The 21,004-nt window shown below is 46.3% G+C and overlaps 1 protein-coding gene across 14 annotated transcripts in view; it reads right to left on the reverse strand.

Annotated features, from left to right (window-relative positions):
* The window catches only part of HYDIN (HYDIN axonemal central pair apparatus protein), a 167,087-nt gene that overhangs the window by 60,271 nt on the left and 85,812 nt on the right, over positions 1-21,004 (reverse strand). For all 14 annotated transcript variants that reach the window (XR_010465959.1, XR_010465960.1, XR_010465961.1 and 11 more), the window contains 7 exons: positions 20,658-20,822; positions 17,188-17,340; positions 8,874-9,112; positions 6,327-6,582; positions 4,272-4,415; positions 2,384-2,527; positions 1,318-1,631 (listed from right to left, as the gene is read on the reverse strand). Coding sequence is in view for 11 of the 14 variants with exons in the window: in XM_065028958.1 (XP_064885030.1) it covers positions 1,318-1,631; positions 2,384-2,527; positions 4,272-4,415; positions 6,327-6,582; positions 8,874-9,112; positions 17,188-17,340; positions 20,658-20,822 (1,415 nt within the window). In the remaining 3 variants the exon portion in view is untranslated. The remainder of the gene's footprint in view (positions 1-1,317; positions 1,632-2,383; positions 2,528-4,271; positions 4,416-6,326; positions 6,583-8,873; positions 9,113-17,187; positions 17,341-20,657; positions 20,823-21,004) is intronic.

Consider the following 21,004-nt stretch of genomic DNA (forward strand, 5'->3'; position numbering starts at 1 on the left):
GGAAATTAATTCCATACAGGTTTTGCTGTAATGTGCTTGTTTCTCTGTTAATATAAAATATATGCATCGTTCTATGATCAAAATTAGATTTTCCCTTTAGCTTGTAATTAAACCTTAATCTAATTTACCAGGAGATGACATGGGCCTCCAGGCAGAGCTTACAGCCCTGCTCCTATTTCCCTGCCCACCTCACTCCACCTGCTTTTGCAGACTTTCCTCAGCATTTTAGGGTCTAATCTTGAAGGTGCTGTGCATCAAGAATGGCCACACTAAAGACTTGCTCTTACTTGGTAAGACCCAGCTGTGAATGGGCTTCCCCAGTGCCCAGGTCTTCTCACCCCTCCTCACAGCAACAGCTAATTTCCCATTCCCAATAGGTCACGTCCTCTGAAGCAGATCCCAGTTCCCCAAACAAAACTGTTTATTGATAGTCTCTATTATTTGTAATAGCACTTCAATGCACAATGGTTAACTTCACTTGGTTTCCTGGGGCATTATGGAAAAACCATTTGCTACTGCAATTAAAACTGCCCTGACTAGACTTTTGTACTATTTGGAGAGGCCACAGACAGAAGACTGGCTAGAAATGTGTTTATAGATGTGCTGCAGCATGACTGCAAGGTTACTCTTGGGCTTGGAAGCTACAGGCAAACACTGGATGGCCCTGGTTTCCCAGGGATGCTCAGGCAAGTGCTGACACCAACATCTACAGCTGCACCCAAAGCCACAGCAGAACCTACCATTTTGCTGTAAAATACTACATGGCTGTTTCATGAATGTGCCATGCAGATGGAAACTCACTTCACTAAGGCGGTGTTTGCCTCAAGCCACAAAGGTCTGAGAAACCAGGTTTCCACACCAGCTTTCCTTCCCAGGAGAACCAGTATGGGCTACAGCAAAGTAGCAGCAAGAGACTGGGACACCAGCACATTGTTCAGGTGACAGTGCCTGTGTAGATTCTTAGCATGAAATCACAACAAATAGGGTTGGCAGGGAAGGAAAAGGCGGCACTGGGACAAGTAGGTATATCATGTGACCAAGAATGGGTTTGTAGCTCCAGAAATAAGAGTGACTCTAGATTATAGGCTATGCAAAACGTGTTAGTAGTATGTCACAGCTCCAGCTTGGGTCCTCCTTCCCAGCATCAAAACGGTGGAAGTCACCTACTCCCTGAGCTTCTAGCAGGTGTTATTTCCACATAGGAAAGTTGAAAGTAACTTGGCAGACAACAGAGAAACCACCACCTTGATCTTCACAAAGTACAACCAGGACACCAAAAGGAAAAGAGCTTCAAGGAGAGGGCAAAGGTGCACATACCTCATCTGGCTCATGTGGCTCTCTGTCAGGAAGGACCAGCAGTACTGGACAAGAAGTGGGCTGCAGTTGGTCATCTCAACGTAACGCACATCTTCAGTGTCATTCAAGATGCAGCCAAAATCCAGGGCCATGGTCTCGATATGAAGATTTGGAAAGTAGACTTCTCCCCGAATGGTAACCTGCTCCTCATGAGGATGCTCAAGAAACTGTATTGTCAGAGCCTTCTCTACCACCCTGATATTCAAATCCTCTTCATGAGCAGGGTTAAATCTGATGGAGAGATGAAGTTCCTCCCCTATCTCCAGCTTCACAGGCTGCAAGGAGATGAAAAGCATTAATCACCCGTGTGATGAAGTCCCAACGTCTGACAGCATGAAACGTGTAAATGTTCAAAGTGTGACACCTGCATAGGCTGCTCAGCTCATGCTTCATTTCCTTCAGAGTGTGCACCTGACTAAAAGCACAACACACTTGTCTGAGACCATCTCAGGCTCAGATCTCTTAGCATCGATACAAGAGGGAGATTAATATGGTTCTGCTGAATTCTGGATACCTCCTTTATCCTCACAGCACAAGTGACACAGCATTGCAGCCTTCCTCTTGCACAGGTCAGTCGCTAGCATAACACAGAAGTTGAGTAGAGTCTGTGTCCATGTCCAACACCTTCCACTGACAACAGAGCAGGTGCCAGACAGAGGCTGGAGGAGCATCCTCATCCTTTCTATATGCAGGGCTGCCCTTGAAGAGAGCAACCTGCTCTTGAGGTTATCTGAGAGTGCCTGCTGGGGAGCTGGGATAGCTTCCAAGAGACACCTTCACTACACAGCTTACCCAGACCTAGTTGTCTGCTCCCCTCTCCTTATGTCTTAGAGCCAGGATGGATCTCCGCAATTCAGATGATATTTTGTTCCCTTCAGCTGCTTGTTCCAGATCTGATTTAGTTCAGGACAGTCTACTACTGACTCTAAAGAATAAACTTCCCTATTAGAGGGTCTCCCAACAGAAACATACCACCACACTCCTCCCACTCCAAACCCCACCAGCAGGAAGGTCCGTGATTGCCCACCTGAACATCTGCAGGGAGGGGTTGCTGGTCCACATCACAGATCAAGAAGGGTTGCTCTAAGGCCAGGACAAGGCTGAGTGGCAGGGAGGAGATGTTTTTAAAAGAAAGAGGCTTGTACTGAAGAGTCAGGACATCACAGGGTTGCTACAGAAACAGGAGACAAAGGAAAAAAAAAAAAAGGCAACCTGAAGCAGCCATGGACCTCCTTTCCCTTTTTGATGCTTTTCAAGTTTTGCAACAGTGGAAGTGCATACATCTCTATTTACTATTTTTATTAGTTTCTACCATTCTAGAAGGCTTTTCTCAAAACATATCAGATGTTATTCATGTTTAGACATCACAGCATCCTCAGGGGACAGGGAAACAGTAGTCTCATGTACAGATGAAGGAATAGGACCCTGAGAGGAGGCAGCTGCTTGAACAAGGTCAAACCAGAAAGTGAACCCAGAACATTTGTCTCCAGTTTTGTATCTATCCTTGGGCAGAAGACATTTTTCTCTTACCTACAGTAATTTCTTATAACCAAATTGGCTCCAGTAGCCTCATAAAAGCAGCGAGTCTAGTCAGAGGAAAAAAGCGAGTAGGATTTAGCTCATAGTGGAGAGCCTGCAGCAGGCTAAGGTTCACTTTGAACATTCAGACACACATAAAGCCAGCTAGAAACCTCAGCAGTCTGGTCACAATGTGTCTCCTGCTGCCCCTACTACAGTGACAAGGCACCTGTAGCCTCAACGCTAAGCTCAGCCTAAGCTATTTCTTCCTGTTTATACATTGCTCTAGGCTTCCTGTATGGTTTATATAAACTAGACAGTGTTTGGGAAACTAGTTCTGGATGTATTGGATATCAAACAGCTGCAGTGTCATAGTACTCAATAAATCTGAGCGCATGGCATCAAGCAGACCACAGGCAGACATCAGGGATAGCTGAAAAGCTTCTAATTAAATCCAAACTGCCTGTTCACAGGATTTTGTGCTTCTCTGGATGCCTGGGAACTGGAGGAGAGACTCGAGGGCACAGAAACTAAATAATGAAATATCTTCTCATTTTCAGACACCTCGTGGGAGAGGGAAAGATGATGCAAGAGTCAGGACTCAAAGACTAAAGGGCACCTGCTTTTCCCTGGTGTTACCATCACTGCTGCTGAAGGACCTTTGCGAGCCGTTCGAAGGAGGTGATGCTTGGGGAAATGCAAAGAGCTAGCAGCCATACCAGCTTCAGAGACAGCCCAGAGAGACAAGAGATGACTGTTTTTCCTCATCAGCCTGAGGATTTGACAGCCATCTCAGTTTTTCTCATCTTTCCTAAAAGATCAGTGTTCAGACTTCCCTGTGCCTTGGAGGATCCTCAGAAATCTCCCTTTACACTGAGTAGAGAAACTGGTGTTTATCTAAAAGTGGTCATGATCCTCCTCAGTGGAACAGCTGTAATCTCATTTTCTGATGAAGTTAAACAGTCCCATCTCTAAAAAAATTCTCGCTTATTTTACAAAGGGTCTCAGGAAAGGTGAGGACAGGTTTTAGCATCGCTCAGCTGCAGCCATCCGCTCTCCCACCTGCAGCCCCAGCACACGAGGTGGCTGCACGAAGCCACCCTGTTCTGGTGGTCCCACACATCTCACTCTGTGCCCTTGGCTCAGCAGCTCAGCTCTGTCTCCACATCAAGAAGGGCTGAATATAGCTGAAGAAAATGGTCCCAGCTCCAGAGGAACAAAATAATGATCTCAGTGTTAATAGCAAATGCTTGGTCCTGCTCAAATCAATAGCCAAAGCCCCATGAACCTGAAGAAGGCATTTATCTTCCTCCTTTGAACACAAGCACACACACCGCCCATGGGCTTCTAGTCACCAGCCATGCTATTCAATGCCAAGATACAATCCAAAGACTTACCTTCTCCACCCGGAAAGTGATTTCTCTGGAGGACATTTGCAGAACAGGAGCAACAAACTCACAGGTGACATCTACATGCATGATCTGTACCTTCCCCGCCTTGTTTCCCACAATGGCATGACACAGCAGCCGCTCCTTCACTACCTGTGGGCACGAGTCACTTGTTACCCGACAGCTGCTGGCAGGGCACCCAGAAAGCACACTGCATTTGTTAGCCACCCAACCATGGACCATATTACTGCCCTAAAGTTACAGTCAGTTTTCTCAATAGCACCCCCCCCTTTTTTTTTTTTTTTTAAGGTGATGCTTATTTATTCTGCACTTAAATGTCTGCAATGCTACACCCCAACATCCACAAAACGCACTTGTAAGTCATGTGCTGTCTGTGTTGTAATAATCCCTGCCACAAATGATTATCTTTTTTAAGTACCCCACTGCTAAGCATAATGCTAACAGAAAGCTGTAGGAACTGATTAAAAAGATATATAACTATATTAAGGTAAACAGGTAATAAAAGGGCCAATACCAGCAAATCCTCACTTGGAAGCTTGGTGGAAAGGATACACGGCAAAAACCCAAACAGCCAGCCTGCCTTTGGGTAAAGAGGGGATCATTCCTTCCTAGGAGGCACTGCTCTTCTAGAGCTGGTTTTAAGAAAACTTCACATGGAAGAGATGTCTTGCATTTAACATGAAAAGCCTCTCATTAAGCTGGATGCTCTTACATTCAAGACTTGTTCCTGATTTCTAACTGTATCACCTCCCCAAAATCCTCCCCTCATTTATCAATTCCTCCTGCTGGTACAACAGCACAACCCAACTCCTCCTCAGAGCCAGCAGCCTTTAACATCATCTGTGTTACATGTGCAATGCAGGGAGTTCAGCTTCTGACCAACCTGAAGCATATTAAGTTCTCAAGATTCAAGGAAGGTGAAAAGCCCACTCCCTGGGTCTTGGCCTTAACTCCAGAAGCAAAGTAGCCACAGCTCTGCCCCTGGATGCCCTTTCAGCTTTCCAGGCAAGACACCCCCACAAGCATCCTAAACATTTTGTTCCCTTTCTGGTACCTTCTTCCTCCTCTTCAGTTCTAAACCCAAAGGTTTTGCTGCACATGGACAGTCCAAAGATGAGTAATCAAGTCTTCTTCAAGCCACCACTGAGGCAGTCTTTAAAAACACCTTTCAAAACTCCTATATCAGCAGGAGCTTAATTTGCTTTTTTTTACATTCACTTAAGCATCTTTGCCCAGCAGTCCCAGAGCCAGGGAATGCATAGCTGGGATAGCTGGCAGCTTCTCTGCAGAATTGGATTTCTCCCAGAATGAAGGGGCCAGGGAGGAGAACACCCAGTAATCCTGCTGAAATCCCCCTCTCTGAGCTGCCATCCAAGGGTGCTGCAAGACCTGCCTGCCCTTAGGTCACCAGCGCTGGCTGAGATACTAGGGCAAGCTGTTATGGAAATATTGACAAAAGTCAGGCTGTCAATTATAATGATCCCTGGGAACAGTTTTTCATGTGGAGAACGTCACTCTGATCATTAGAGCTGGCACACTGTGCTTGTTTTTCTCCTCCAGGATTCAGTGCTAGACAAGCCTGCTGCCCATGTTTGTCTACAGAGGAAAAATGATGCTGCTCCCAGACACTCCCTCCCTTCACAAGTGTTTTGTTTTACTTTCCACTTCCCTCAGATATATTACTTTGCATTTATTTACTTTCTGCCTGTACTCCTAGTTTAAGTGTAACTTATGTTCTCTGCCCTTTCTGTCTCAGCACATGACACCTCAAAACCTGCCATTTGCCCCTGAAGTGGCAATACTTCCTTCAGCCCGTGTTTTGGTATCAGCAAACTTGGGTTTACGGTAGCTATAGAAACACGAAAAAGCCTTAGCAACTGATGGTGGCCAGCAAGAAAAGCACCTGGTGCTGCCATGGTAACTTCTTGCATTTTAAAAGAGTTACTTGAAAGCATTTGCTCAATTTTTCAGGCAAATGTCAAGGGGCTGCAGGAGCCCCAGTGGAGGGGATCTGGTGGGGCTCAGGCTTTGTGGGGACCTCACCTGTGGAATGCTGGAGAAGCCTTCTAGCATCATCTCCATTGTCTTGCCTGGCATCAGCTCCATTCTCAGCGGTCGAAGCTTAAACACAGGGCAGGCAGGTTTGGAGGTCTGGAAGGAATCTTTGCCCTTGGTGTTACTGATGGCAGGGAGACTGTCACGCTGGCGAAATGGGGCAAAACCTTCTGTTGTCCAATAGAGCTGATGGGTGCGCCGTCCTTTGTTCGTTATCTTGAAGTGGTAACAGCAGGGATCCAGGCTAGAAGAGAAGCAGACATGGAAAGTGTCACAGGAACTGCTATTCCCCAGCAGTCACCCAGCTTCAGCACCCTGATGGCATTACCTGACTGCACACTCAGCAATAAAGCCCCCTCTGAAAAGGCTGACCTAGCTTGAAGCTTCAGCAAGAGCCAGACCTTGGTTGCCACTAAGTTTATCACCATCCAGCAGCTGGTCTGCTTGCATACAGCAAGGGAAAGCTTCACGAAGAACATCATCTTGGTTGCCGTGGACAGAGCATCACCAGCCTTGGGTGCTTAATACTCAGAGTGCTTTTCCTGAGGTGTTTCCTGCAGGTTTCGCTCCATCAGACACTAAGCTGGCCTGCCCTGGCTGGAAGGGGATGGAGGAACAGTCTCCTCTCCATTTCACCTCCCCCTTGGGAGTTGCTGCCTCAGCTGTTTTCCTCTGAATATGCTATTTGGGAGCTGCAGGGTACAGAGACCCATCTGGCGAGGCCACAGCCCTGGCACACATTATCTCCCTCATCTCTTAGGGACCAGCCAACCCTCATCACCCCAACATATCACCCTTTGCCTGAACGGTGCAGGTGGTTTGTAATTCAGGAAGACAGATGCACTGTGAGAACGTAAGATCAACAAAAGCTTCCCCAATACAAACACAGCAGCAAAACCAGGTCCCACTGAGGAGGGAATGAAGCAACAGCAAGAGCTGAATAACTACAGCAAGACATAAAACAAATATTCAATGGAAATTGATTCCTCCATGTAAAGAAATACTAACTGCAGGCTAGTCTGGAGTAATTATTTTACCCTCTATAAATCTGAGCATGACCAGAAAACGAATTGTTCCTGGAACAGTTATTGTCTTTTTGAAAGGTACAGAATATGTGGCTTACAAAATGCACAGGTGCCATAAACAGCTGAATACAAACACAGAAGTGACAGGAAAGGACAAACTAGTGTTTGAAACGGACTGTTACAAAGTGATGTATACAAGTTCAGTATGAAATGGTTTATGTTGTTGACAGCAACAAATGAAAGCTTGGAACAGCTCTGGGTAGACGCAGAATTTGCAGCTCTGGGAAAGTCCAACTCAATTGAGACATTACCCGGGTCCCATCTCAGCTCCCTCAGTGGCAGCTCTGCAGCCCATGGCAATGACAACTCCAAACTGAGCCTGCAGAGCTGGGGGGCAGCGTATGGTGACATGACATTGTCCCCTGCATTGTATAGCCCGCTTGCAGCTGCAGAGCACAGGAAACACTGGAGAAGTGCCAATCTTCCTGCAACATCCTTGCTTGGGTAGATGGCTTGTGGGTGCATATTTAAATCCCTCAAATCTACCGTAAAGATCAAGGTATCATTTATCTGCCTTTTCTACCCCAAAATTTATGTATCGGAGCACTGTGGGTCATCTTTGCACCCAGGGAAAGGGATAGGCACCTCAAGAGGACTCTTCTCATCCCAAGAGGTCTCATGCTCAAAGCAAGCAACACTCGAAAATCCATATTTTTCTGCTATTTGCATAATGTACCTGGTTTCAGACGCATAAGAATCAGTGAATGCCCCACCTCAAGCTAAGCTCTTTCAATTAACACTCCCAATTTCTCCTGCCTGACATCAGCAGACTTCCTCTCCTCTCCTCTCACTTAGAGGTGACGCTGCAGCCGCCCTCTCTCGGCCGCATCCTGGGCTGCTGCTGTGGCACTGACAGAAGAAAGAGTGAGGAAAGCAGGTGGGAGAAATGAGGAAAGAGTGAGTACATCTAGTGAAGAGCAGCCCAGCAGGAGAGCTGGGAAAAACAAGTGAACTGCAGAATGATACAGGGCTAAGACAAATTCTGCTGCTCCTCCAGGACTCTCAGGCAGAGGGGAAATAAAACAGCACCATTAATTTAGTCGAGGAGTTGCTAACAAGCTACCACCACGGTTTTCTGCTGTTGCGAGATGATGCTTCACAGTGAGTGGAAAAGCAAGCAACATTATTGCAAAGGGAAATATGTTTATACTTGTAATGGAGCATTTTTCAGCTGGAGGCTTCTGGGACCTGCTGTTTTCCTCCAAATCTTTATTAGATAAAATGAGGAAATAAATGTATTATAACTAAGGGCAATTCAGTGACAATTTAACAACTGGTTTCCATTTTGGTGGCTTTTGAAGATACCTAATGACTTTCAAATGGCTATAAAATGTTTCTAAAGGAATTCCTGAGGCTTCACTGCATTCCCAGGACCTGAAGCACTGCAGGCCTACAGCAAAACTCCTCCTTGCTGAGCCCACAGGAGAAGTGAGATCTGAAAGATCCTTACCTGAAGTGGGGTCCCAAGTTGAGCGCTGGAGCAAAGGGCTTATCTGTGACAATCGTGGTGCCAATGCCAACAGCACGGACAGGGATGACATACGTGTGGCTGTTCTCTATGATTAGGTTCACCTCGTCCTTGAATTTCTCAGTGTCATCCAGGTTGGCTATGACAGTCACAGACACCTCGGTCTCAGGGGGAATCACTCCTTTACTGGGTTCAATCCTCCAGCGTGAGCATTTGCCAGTCTGTAAGACAAGCCAAACACTAACTTAGGTTGGAAACCACAGAGCCTGGTCTCTTGTAGGATGCAGGAAAACAAAGGACTAAAGATATGAGGGTAAAAAAGAAAAAGGCTTAATCTACAATCTAAACTACAGCGTCCGGAAACAGCAACTATGCAGGAACTTATACAACCTCTATTTTACCCTCCTTCAGACTCACTTCATTAACCCAGTTCTGCTCAGCCCAAGGGATGCTCATCCTCAGGAGAAGGCTATTCCCCCTCCAGTATCGCCTTTGGAGTGTGCACCAAGGGAAGATACTTGATCTCTGACTACCCGACAACAGTAGCCAGGTTTGCAGAAAGGCTCAAGGCCAGAGGAAACCAGGACTTGCTCGAATCCCAGTGCAGCAGCCACATGGCTGGGGGACACGGCTGAGAGCTGGCAGAATAACTCTGAAACAGGTTGATCAAAACCCCAACACCAAAGACTTTTTTCCCCAAGAGTCAGACAGTGCTTCTCAATAGCCCCTGAAGGACTGAAGCACTTGGGTCTTACCAATCATCAGCTGCAGCAATGCCCTCACCTTAGGAATGTTCAGCTATACATTACTATAGCAGGGCAGGGTTGGTTTGTTTTTTTTTAAATATAAAGCAATGATGTGCTTGGAGGCCTGACGGGATCCAAGCACTGCTTGATCCAGGCACACTTAGCTCAGGTTTCCATCCATCAGGCTGGCAGGACTGAGCTCTAACAGCCAGCCCAAGGGAGAAGAACATCGGAAAACCAAAAGCAGCACTTCAAAGTCATGGCAAGCATTTTAACAACGCAAAATGACCTCTGCTAATGAGGGTGAGAGTAGCTGGAGGCCAGGGAAGCAATAACTTGCTGAGCATTGAGGGTCCCAGTAGCACGTGTGCCCCAGCTACAGTAACTCCTTGGGCTGACTGTGCCCCGCATGGGGAGCAGGTCAGGTCTGTGTGCCTGCTTCCCAGGTTGGAGCATGCCAAAGGCATCAAAATTATTCCAGGCACTGGCAAAATTAATAAACCCAGCTCCATTTAATTTGTCCTCTAGAGCTGTAAGAGAAAGTCTTAGAAAGAAAAAAAAAAAAAAGCAAGATGAGAATGGGATGGAGGAAGTTAGCTGGCACGGGGTGAACACCGAGGCTCTGCTTCTCCATGAGGACCAGTGAGGCTTTTTTCACTCCTACATCTTCCACATTCATTATTATCCACAATCTATTCTCCATTCTTCTGGTTTGGGACCTCATACTCTGTTAGGGAATATTCTTATATTCCCTTTGAGGTCTGGCTAATTATCATTTTGTTTTCTGCACTCCTGACACTCCTTGGTTGCAGAGGAGCGGCGGTGCTCAAAAATTAGGCTGAACTCGGAGTGTTTAGCTAGACAGGAACTCAGCAAACAAAGCAAGACCTGTCAGCAGAGTTCTGCCTGCTTACCCAGAGAGACTACAATCACTGAGCCTTCTGAAATCATCCAAAAATCAGCACCAAATGAATTTTTGTCTCGAAGACCAGCGATGCACACAACCCCAGGCAAGCAGACAGGAGAAGTCTGACCTTGCTGACCACATCAAATCCCACCAACCTCTTCTATTGTCCCTGCATCCCTTGCATAGCCTCAAAGGCATCCACTGCACTGCCACCAGCCCAGGGCTACCCGCTCAACACGTTCACACTGAGCTGGTGGGTGTTGGGTTCTCATTGACATTAACGTACAGCTTCTCCTCTGATTCATGCTGACACAGGGTAGCTCGCTTGAAAAGGAGACCCGATAGCTCTGCTCCAGAGGTGAATCTGCAAGTCTGCTATCTGACAAAGCTCATTTATCAAAGCTTGGCAACAAGCCGGGCAGTAAATTGTACCCAAGAAACTATTACTGAGGAACAATGATAGGTTGTCTCAATGCAGCCAAAGTTCGAATTTCCCAGCACAGACCCATCATGTGCTGCCAGGCCACCAGCCCACTCCAGAGGAGCGTGATTTGCATCGTGTTCTCATTCCTTCAGTTAGATTTGGTGTGGGTCCAAGGGGCAGCACAGTGCATCACTGTACAGGAGACCTGCCAGGACCAGAAGGCTCTGCCAGGCCAGATGCACTCAGGTTTCTGGGTCAGCTTCTGCCTGCACCCATCCAAGCTGCATCCCAGAGACAAGAAATCTCTTGGAGCCAGGCTAAAAAACTCCATCACTTCAGAGACCAAGATCTAACTTGCAATAACATCCCTGCTACTTGCTTATCCCCAAATGCTCTGAAAAATGATGCAATAGCTGTTTGCACTGGATAGACAAAGACAGTGCCTATTTCTGTCCCAGCAGAAGCTTGCACTATCAGACATCACAGTCCCTGAGTGCTAGGCAAGGGTAGGGATTAATCACTTGAAGTTCAACACCAAAATCTTTAGCTTCTCCCAGGACAGATGTCCATTGTGAATAAGAGCTGCCAAAATTTGGCGATAATGGACACCAGCATGTGTCTGAGACAGACAGCTGGCTGCCCTAAGGGATGACTGAGGAGCCAAAACACTCAGTTCTTTTGAAGCTACTTAAAGCCAGTTAATTAAAAGTGACCTGGTTGTTCTGGCCTTGCACAAGTGAAAAAGGAAGCAGAACTCAATGTTAAAAACACAGCTGTACTTGACCAAGCCATAGCTCTAGCGAGAGAAGATTTGCGCCTTTTCAGGCTGACCCATCACTCCTTGTGGAGGCTGCACATGAAGGAGAAATAAAACCCCATCCTGTGTCAGTGGTGCACAGAGATTTGTCCCAGGTGTTTCAGCATTCCCAAAAGGTAGGGGACACTACAATCTTCATTTCAAAGCCATCTCTTTATCTGTCAGTGGCAGAAAACAGCCCCAAAGCACCATGAGCCTCAGCAGGAGGCGGGGACCAGAGCACGAGGCTGGGAGATGCTCCCACCAACAACCGGCCTCCTCCTGGCACCTCAGCATCAGCATCTTCTCAGCAAAATCATGGGTACCACTTTGGTTCCGCCTCCGCCGCAGAGCACCAGCAAGGGCATGCATCAAGAAATCAAGAGGCAAAGCATCTAAAGCCAGAGAAAAATAAATAAATAAATAAATAAACCAACCTCAAAGTGTGGCACTCACTGCCACTGACAATGGAGCCTAATTTGTAACTCGTAGTTCAGCTAATAGCAGACTGCTGACTGAGCTGACAAAGCTTGTCTCCATCCGTGTCCCTGGTCCACAGCTCACCCCCCCCTCCCCACTGGGCTGGGGAGACCAGAGCCACCGCTCCACACAGGACATGGATACAGCTTGGCCACATGCTGCCAGCATGACATTCAATAACCAAATTTCTCTGGATTTTCCTTTGGGAAAAGCATTCCGCTGAGTCATTCTTGCTTGTAGGAACATAATTGCCTTGAAGACTTCTACCCTTCTTTAATTTAGTTGGCTAACGGGTGCAGCACAATGCGACAAGCTTAGTTTTCCCAGACGAGCAGAATAATAATTTCTTCAATTACAGAAATACAGCCGTTTTGAAAGGGCATGAACTCATATAAGATGCCCCATCCCTGAAGACATCCCAGGCCAGGCTGGATGGGGCTCTGAGCAACCTGAGCTGGTGAAGATGTCCCTGCTCATGGCAGGAGTGGCACTGGATGAGCTTTGAAGGTCCCTTCCAACACAAACTATTTATGATTCTATACCTGACATGATAGAAAATCCTCTTTTCCATGGCCAGGTTTCAGGCACCTTTCCTAATGTCTTCTCCAAATCTCTGCTCCCATTTGAGAGCCACATGCCCCAGACGCTGGGAGGAACACAACCTTCCACCTTCCTCAGGTTTTCATACAACCAGCCACCAGCACAAGACTGCTCGCTCACTCTTGGCCATGAGACTTGTTCACGAGCAACACCTGTGAGTTTTCCAGCATGAACCAGCTCTGGCAAAACCAAACTGGGTTCAAATCAGCAAACTGATACTGCTGTGTTAGCAAAGCATAGCCTTTAAAAACAAAATCAATGGTTTCAGTCTAAATGTGAGCTTTCAGGGCACCATGAGGCTCTGGTGGGACAGCTCTGGAAAGAGTTAGGCTTATGTATCTTCAAAACTTCTGCTCGTCTTGGAAGACAGCACATATTTAGGTCCAATGCTGTCCATATCCTGGAAAGCTGATTTAACACTCACTTCTAAATAGCATTGCAGATACATTTGAAGGGCACAGCACAGTTTGCCTGTGTCTTGCTACAAGCAAACACTGACAGGCTGGCTAATTATTCAGATGCTCAAGAGGAAAAAGAAAAGTAATTTACAGTAGATGTAAAACCCACCCTCTTTCCAATTCCAGTCTGCTCTGACTTCAGTGAGAGCAGTTGCAAAGCACTACAAACAATGCTGACACACTCTTCAAAGCCTTCCCTCCCCACAGCCAGCACAATTCAACCAGATAACAACAAAATCACCTACCAGCCAGAACAAGAAACAGAACCACTAAAGCAGCATCCCTTTATCAGCACTGTTTTTAAGTTTATCTCCATGTTTTGCTGTGTCTCCATATGGCTGTTTCTTCAATAAAGGGAATGTTGTCAAAAGCTTGAGATAATAAGCAATAAAATTAGTAAATGAAACAAATCCTGTGCTAATGAGGAGAGAAGCAAGTGGGGGAATAGGAACTGCACGTTCTCTCTTTCCTTATGCTGAGTTTGACCAGGAGCCTTTATATGCTGCCTGAAAATGATTTGATTTTCTCTAGTGAAGTCCAGTGAGAAGATAAACAGTTACAGCTTATTCTTTTTTTCTTAAACAAAATGTGGACTCTTCTGCAATGCAAGCTCCAGTTAAAACTGATGGCAGCTCACCCCTGGGAACATGGAGGGGACTTGCTCCCCAGGCACCCTCCTGAATACACCACAGCTGGCTGCACGACCACATCCAGCTGTACAACCGCTGCTGGAAAGCAGGCAGCAACCAGCCCCATCAGGAGCACAGGGCTCCAGATTAGGGAGATCAGGGATCAGGTCAAAGGAGACAATCTCAAACTAGGAAACAGAGCACCATCACCAGGAGAGAAAGTCCCAAGTAAGGTTTTCTCTCTCTTCCCTCATCATAAGGCACCAGGAAACCACCGTTTGCCCCTCTGCAGTAGCACATAACAGACCCAGCATGGTGGTTATGCAGGCATAAAAAAACTGCCACAACAAAAATTACACCCTAAGCCTTTTCTTTTCTGATCACACAGCCATGATAGGCAGCTGCCTTCTGTGATGCCAAGAGATGTCATTCTTAGTAGCCAAATAAAAGATCCTTGAGAAGACAGAGACAAAACAAGTATGAAATTATCAAAGAAAGACACTTTTTCCTCTCTGCCTTTCTGCAGGGAGAACAAACACTTCCATTAATCAATATAACTCTTGCACTTGTCAATATGGTAAAAAAAGGAAAAGAAGATGACAGCAGCAGCAAGGAGGGGAAACAGCCACTTCCTCCAGCAGGTCACATCAGCCCCCAGCCAACCTGCAGCAGCTCCTTCATACTGAACTTCTCCAGTCTCTTCTACCCACAAAACAAGCAAACCCTCCCCGTGCTGGAACCAGAGGATGCTCTACCAGGGCTGCCTGGCAGCTGGGAAAGCAACCTGCCAAAGAGAAGTACATCAGACAGCAAGGATTCAGTGGATGAGCAGGGGATGACACACTGGTCCAAAGGGTCACAGACCTGCTGATACCCCAGCAAGCAGGGATGAGCCAACAGAGGACCAGGGTATGAAATCCCTACACTCCCTTGCAATCCCAAAAAGGAAACTCAATGCACAGATTTGGAGGTATTTTATTTCTTTCCTTCTGGCAGCAGAGATGCTCAGTGCTGCTCACTCACAACTCACCAACAGAGAAAAGAGAAGATGGATACAGGGAGGCCTGTGCACAAGGGGCACTCCAGGTAATTCCTTAAGTCACTCTCCCAAAGTGAAGTCATCTACAAAAAAGCATCTTGGCTTGCTCAGATAAAGCTCTTTTCTCCCACAAAGCTAGGAGAAAAGTTTGACTTGACAGGAACAGCCATTTGCATGTGATGGTTAAGACCACCACCAAGGTGGCAGCATGGCCATCTGTGTTACAGCATTTTCCTTTTCTCTTTCAAACAAGACACCAACCTTTTACTTACTCTGTTGCTGCCCCTTAATTTAATCTCATTCAGTTTGTTGAGCTGCCAGTCAGTGTACTGTAACATTGCTGATCCAACGCTGCTGTGAAAATTTCAATCAATAGCTTTTTCTTTTGAGTGGGAACGATGATCTATAAGCCTAACTGCAAACAGCCACGGTTTTGAGATTAGCTATCAAATGGGAGACAGGGAAATCACAGCTCACTGTCCTGCAGCCATCTCCAAGCATAAAATCAAAGCAGCAGCTTTGTCATCTTAGAAAACACAATGCTGGGGTTCAGGGGCACAAGGAAATGAAGGATGTCCAAGTCACTCACCAGCTGGAGCCAGTTCTGCTCTTAGATGTACACGTGCAGTTCACCCTGACACTCAACTGCATCTCAAATTTCAGTTCAAAAATGATTCAGTCCTCTCTTGTCCCCAACAATAAACCACCAGGCAGCCTAAGGCAGCAGCAAAGGGCAAAACTTCAACAGAAGCAGCAAAACAGCACCAAAGGAGGTGGCTGCTGAGGGTGAGGGAGCAGCTGGAGCACATCTCACCTGCTGCAGAGCTGCTCCCATCAGGCAGGCTCAGCATCCCTGTCTGAAAAGCCCTTGTTGAAAGGGCTGATAGAGCAAGTTCCCAGGACCTGCCTCCTTGAACATCTCCGCGATCTCAGCAGCTACTTTGAGAAGCCGAGATGCCCACCACGGGGTAATTCAACCCTGTGGAGTCAGCAGGGGGGACTATGGAGCAGCACAATTCATCTTCACTGCAGGAAAAGAAACTATCCCTGAACCACCTCATATTATTGTTCTGAATAGCCACAATATTTGCAGAGGTTACAGGGAAGCAGGATAGGTTTTATTACCCAATCCCATAAATAAGGGCACTGAGGCAAGAGAGAGGCAGATCTACCCCTGCAAACCCCCTGGGGAGGGCAGGCACAACACCAGCATGGTGGTACCTAAACAAAGCTCTGCAGGACAGCCTTGGGTACAAGCATACAAAAACCAGTACGACCCATTAGAGGTGGCTTGCTCTCTGCAGAGATGGAAAACAGACTTCCACTGGGGAATCAGAGCAAGCTGCCCTAGCAATCCCCCACTTTGAGGTTACATTTATTCTCCTGGGTACAGAAACTGGAGTGAAACAGCTGGAAAAGCAGCAAGATGGAAATTCAGCCTGGGTTGACCAGCCCCAGAAGTTCAACCCACCTAGCACAGAGAAGGACAAATCGCCTCCAAACCCTGTTTTTTGTGAGGAGCGCATCCCACCCAGCCTCAGCACACAAGCCCTTCCCAGCTGCATCCTTCCTGCTCTCCCCACCAGGGACACAGCCAAGCTCTCCTGCTGCTGCAGAGCTTGTCACACTACCCAGCCTCCAAGAATTAAATAATCTGTTTGTATAGCTGATCTCCAGAGATGCTCTGCAACACTACAGGGTCCACAGACTCCACAGGGACACGACCCTTACAAGTACATTTTTGTGCAACAACCCAGTTGGTTTGACTCCCAGTAGGTGTGAACCTCACCTCATCACAGCAGTTTGAGGACAGACATCACACCTTTGTCTCTTTCATCAACAGGAGTATGACACAAAGCAAATGCAGATATAACAGGGAGACCCTAGGGAAACTCAAGCCCTTTCAGGAGCAAAGGGGCCACAGGGTTCTCTTCATCTCCTAGAGCATGACTCTCAGAGCCAAATACCTTTCACAAAATAAAAGGAAAACTTGTAAAAATGATCCAGACTAATTTGTGCTCAAACATCTATGCAAACTCTCTCTTTCACTGGGGAGTGCCCCAGCTAAAACCGCACTCAGAAACATGTTATTCTTGCTACATTGTGATGGAGTAACTTCCTTTCTCAGATAGCAATATGGAATTGTATATAAAAATAAAGTCACTGACTGCTATGGACCAGTCATTTTTGTTAGAAAACAGCCCCACAGATACTTACCATCTCTGTCGAGAAGGATGCAGGGATGACAGTCTGATTGGAGAGGTGGAGAATTCGGGAAACATCTTGTAGAACTTGGATATTGCCAAAATTTATCTTACTCGGCTGCACGTAGACAACCGGTCCTTCTCCAATGCTCACTAAGTGGATTTTCTGCTCCGGGAAGCAGGTAGGAAAGATCAAAAAGAACAGGGAAAGTTTAAAAAGATTAGACAGCTTTAAGTGTACTTCTAGACCAAGGGCTAATTACAGCTGTTTGAAGTTCTCAGTGTTGTAAGACTGAAACAGAAAGCCTGGAGCAAGTGTGGGGTCTCTGGCAATCCCATCTAGAAGCCACAAGCTCCCAGTTGCCCATGTTTGCTTTTTTCACATATTTGCTCTCATTCCTCTACCCTGTGCCTGCTCCCATCCCTTTTACATGTTGGTCTGCCCCAAACCACCCTCTGACTCCTGCTGCTGCACAGTCACACTTGGAAAGCAACTTCTTTAACAGTCCCACAACTACACCCGTGGAAACCAGCACAAGTCCAAAGCAAAGCAGGCTCTTCTGAGCAGAGATCTTGCAAATTAGTTGCCTCTGATTTGTCTCTATGTGTGTTACTGGTATTATCTGCAGGTTTTTTTTTTTTTATTTTGATAGTCTGAGATGCCAAAGTTTTATTCTAGCAGAACTGCGCAGACTATTGGAGAAGGAACATGGGATTCCTTTGATAAACTACCTTCTCACACCATTAAAAACAATGAGAATTTATCCACTCTGGCTGGATTTCATCAGTTCCAAACACCCCAACTCTTAAACAGGATCTGAATGCATAAAACTCCCAAGACTGACAAGCTGATGCACGATTCACTGGAGGGCACAGGGTATGATTTAACCACAAAAGAAACCAGCCTCCCTGATGCAAAACCTTTAATGATGTCTGACTCAAGGAAATGCCATTGACAGCTGTCAGAATCACTAGCCAGAAGGAGCAGCATCAAGAAATGTTCATCCCTTGACAGGACACTGTGCAAGAGTGAGCCAAAAATCATGCACTAAGGCTGGTACCTCCGAAATAAGGAGCTGAAGCCATGCGTGATGATGGACCTTTTATCCCTCTGGGTGAAGGGAGGCACAGAGAACTGCAGTTGGGGTGATGCTGCTCAAAGCTCCCAGGAAGAGAGAGCGGGGGAAAAGAGCTCTGCTGGCTCTGCCTCCAGTGACAGTGGTACAAGAGCAGCAAAAGCAGGACAGAACCCTCTGGAGACAGGCAGAATAACTTCTGGAGGATGCCCAGGCTAGCTGGCTTCATTAAGTGTGTACTAACACAGTAGATATATCCTCACCAAGGAAAGGGCCTATTAAAAAAAAATCTCTCCAGTCTTAAAGAGACAAGAAAAAAACCCATTCAACAGTGTTAAGGCAATGTTAACACATGTGGAAAGGCAGTGACAACTTTGCCATCAGTAATATTGCCACACATACACCCCCTGTCCTGCCCCCAGCAGCACTGCTGGCTTTGTCAATGGGTAATGTCATGTCACATTTTATCATTTAGGAATGAAGAGCATCTGTCCCTGGCAGACAGATGTGGTTTGAGTGACCACTTAATTCTGATAGCAGCCAGCTGCCCAATCTCCTGCCTGTGGCACATGAAGCTTCCCTTCCAGTAATCCCAGGCTTGGGTTTTACCAGCTCCTTAATGCAGGAGATTACACACACACAAACTGAAGCTGGCACACAGTCACCGGCAAACAAAATACCAGGCAAAAGACCCATGGAGGGACCCTACACAACCTGGATGAAAGATCTGTACCCACTTCACCTAAAACAGTGTCAAGACTTGGTCTCAATACCAGATAGCATAACTTAAGACCAAGTTTATGTTTTGCTTTATTGGAACACATTGCAGCAATTCTCCTGAGTTCAGATTTGCTCCAAACGATCCACAGGGGTGGGATTTGCCACCAGTCCAGGATGTATAACAGGATGGTTAGCTGTCCTGCTAGCCCAGAAATCTCTGGAGAAGGCAACTACTGAAACCACACACAAACTATAGGACAGACCTATAGAAAACACAAAGAATCTCGCCTGATCAACTCAGGTCCGTACTGTCAATACACCCACTGAGGTTTCTACCAGCACTCGCTGGGTCCTAGCAGCAACTCAGCACTAACACTGCATGTTAAAATTGACTTAATGGGCAAAAACACTGGCTCTATCTCATGCTAGTCATTTATTTGGGGACAGTTAGGATTCTCCAGTTGAAATGCTTGTCCTTTGGGCAAAAAAAACTGACATATTCATCTCCAGATAAAAATGATTAAGGTAAAGTTTGAAACTATAAATTGTTAGTTCAAGTGTAAAAGCTTTGCAAAAACACTGTAGTTAAGCAAACAGTTAAACAGCTATTATTCTATCAGGGAGAAACGCTCCTTTTCAAGGGAAATGTGCCTTATATTTATGAGCAACTGTTTTGTCTAACTTCAGTCTTCCCTGCAAAGCCCACATTGCCTGGCATTCCTGTTGACTGGTTTCCATGCACATCCACAAAGGCCGGGGTTGAGTTGTTCAGTGGTGTCCAGGGGCTTCAGCAGCATCATCTCCATTCGTTTTAATAAAAGTTTAAATCCCTGCGACTACTTTCAAAATGTCAGTCTTCCTTTCTGTTACAGAAAGCTTAACATTCCCAGCAATCCTCTGACATCCTCTTCCGTGCTCAGGGAGATGACAAGACATTTTAAAACAGCTGCTTCAAAAGTTAATATCATTTTAAATTAAAATTTAATTAACTAAATTTATTCTAGATTTCAGCTACGCAAAGCCAGGACACTACATACAACTTTCTCCTGCCTACATTTTGTTGTCTTTGCTGCTGGTGCATATGCGTGAATGCAAACAACATATTTCAGGAGGCCCTAGCCAAGGAATGCTTTGCCTCATCCATTTCCAAGCTTGGCAAAAATCAAAAGTCTCTGTGCTCCAGCTGTAAGCGGTGTGGAGACTCGTGTCTTCGGCTGGGGCTTCTGGTAAAGATATACAATGGATATTTCTCAGATGTAACTAACCTGACTTTCAACATGGTTTCTTACACAGAGCTCGCTTTAGCAGGATTCAGGGATGCCCCTGTGTGCTCCTGAACAAAAGCCCTAATGAAGCATCAGCTGCTGTTCATCTAATAACACAGCAGCCTATGAGACCCAGGGATTGTGGTGGGTTTCAGACTGAGCTTGTTATCCTGTCTCACATATCCGTAAATTAAGCACCATGTCAGACTCTTAGATTATCGCCTGCCTAAGAAGATACCATCCTTCCTCTTCTTCAGACAGTAACTGTTGCTCATGCCATGAATCTCTTCTTTCCTTGTCCACATGCAGTTATACATTACAAGCTGTTGTTTCCCAGCAAGGATCCTTGCAATTAGCAACCCTGCCTGTACACTTTACACCCCACCAAGATGAGTCACACAGACTCACATTCAAGGACTCACCAGCGGGGATTCTTCGCTCCCAAATATCGCGACACGAACAACAGTGTCCTGTTCTCCCATCCTCTGGGCTTCCAGTATCAATGGGACCTCCACCGAGCTGTGAGGCTGGATGACCCCACAGGGCGCAGGGCTGGAGTACCACACAGCAGCATCCTCCTTGTGTTTCTATAAAAGGGAAAGAATCAGAGTGACCTTTGAGAAAAACTTCTTGACATCTACCACAATGGCAATTAACAATTTTTTAAAAATCCCTAGGAGAAGGCAAAAAGGCACAGAACCAGATGCGAGACTAGTACAGGATTAGCATCCTGAAAGGGTCCAAAAACTGACACATCTGCAAACATCAG

Source organism: Columba livia, chromosome 13, assembly GCF_036013475.1.
Source record: "Columba livia isolate bColLiv1 breed racing homer chromosome 13, bColLiv1.pat.W.v2, whole genome shotgun sequence".
Lineage (NCBI taxonomy): Eukaryota > Metazoa > Chordata > Aves > Columbiformes > Columbidae > Columba > Columba livia.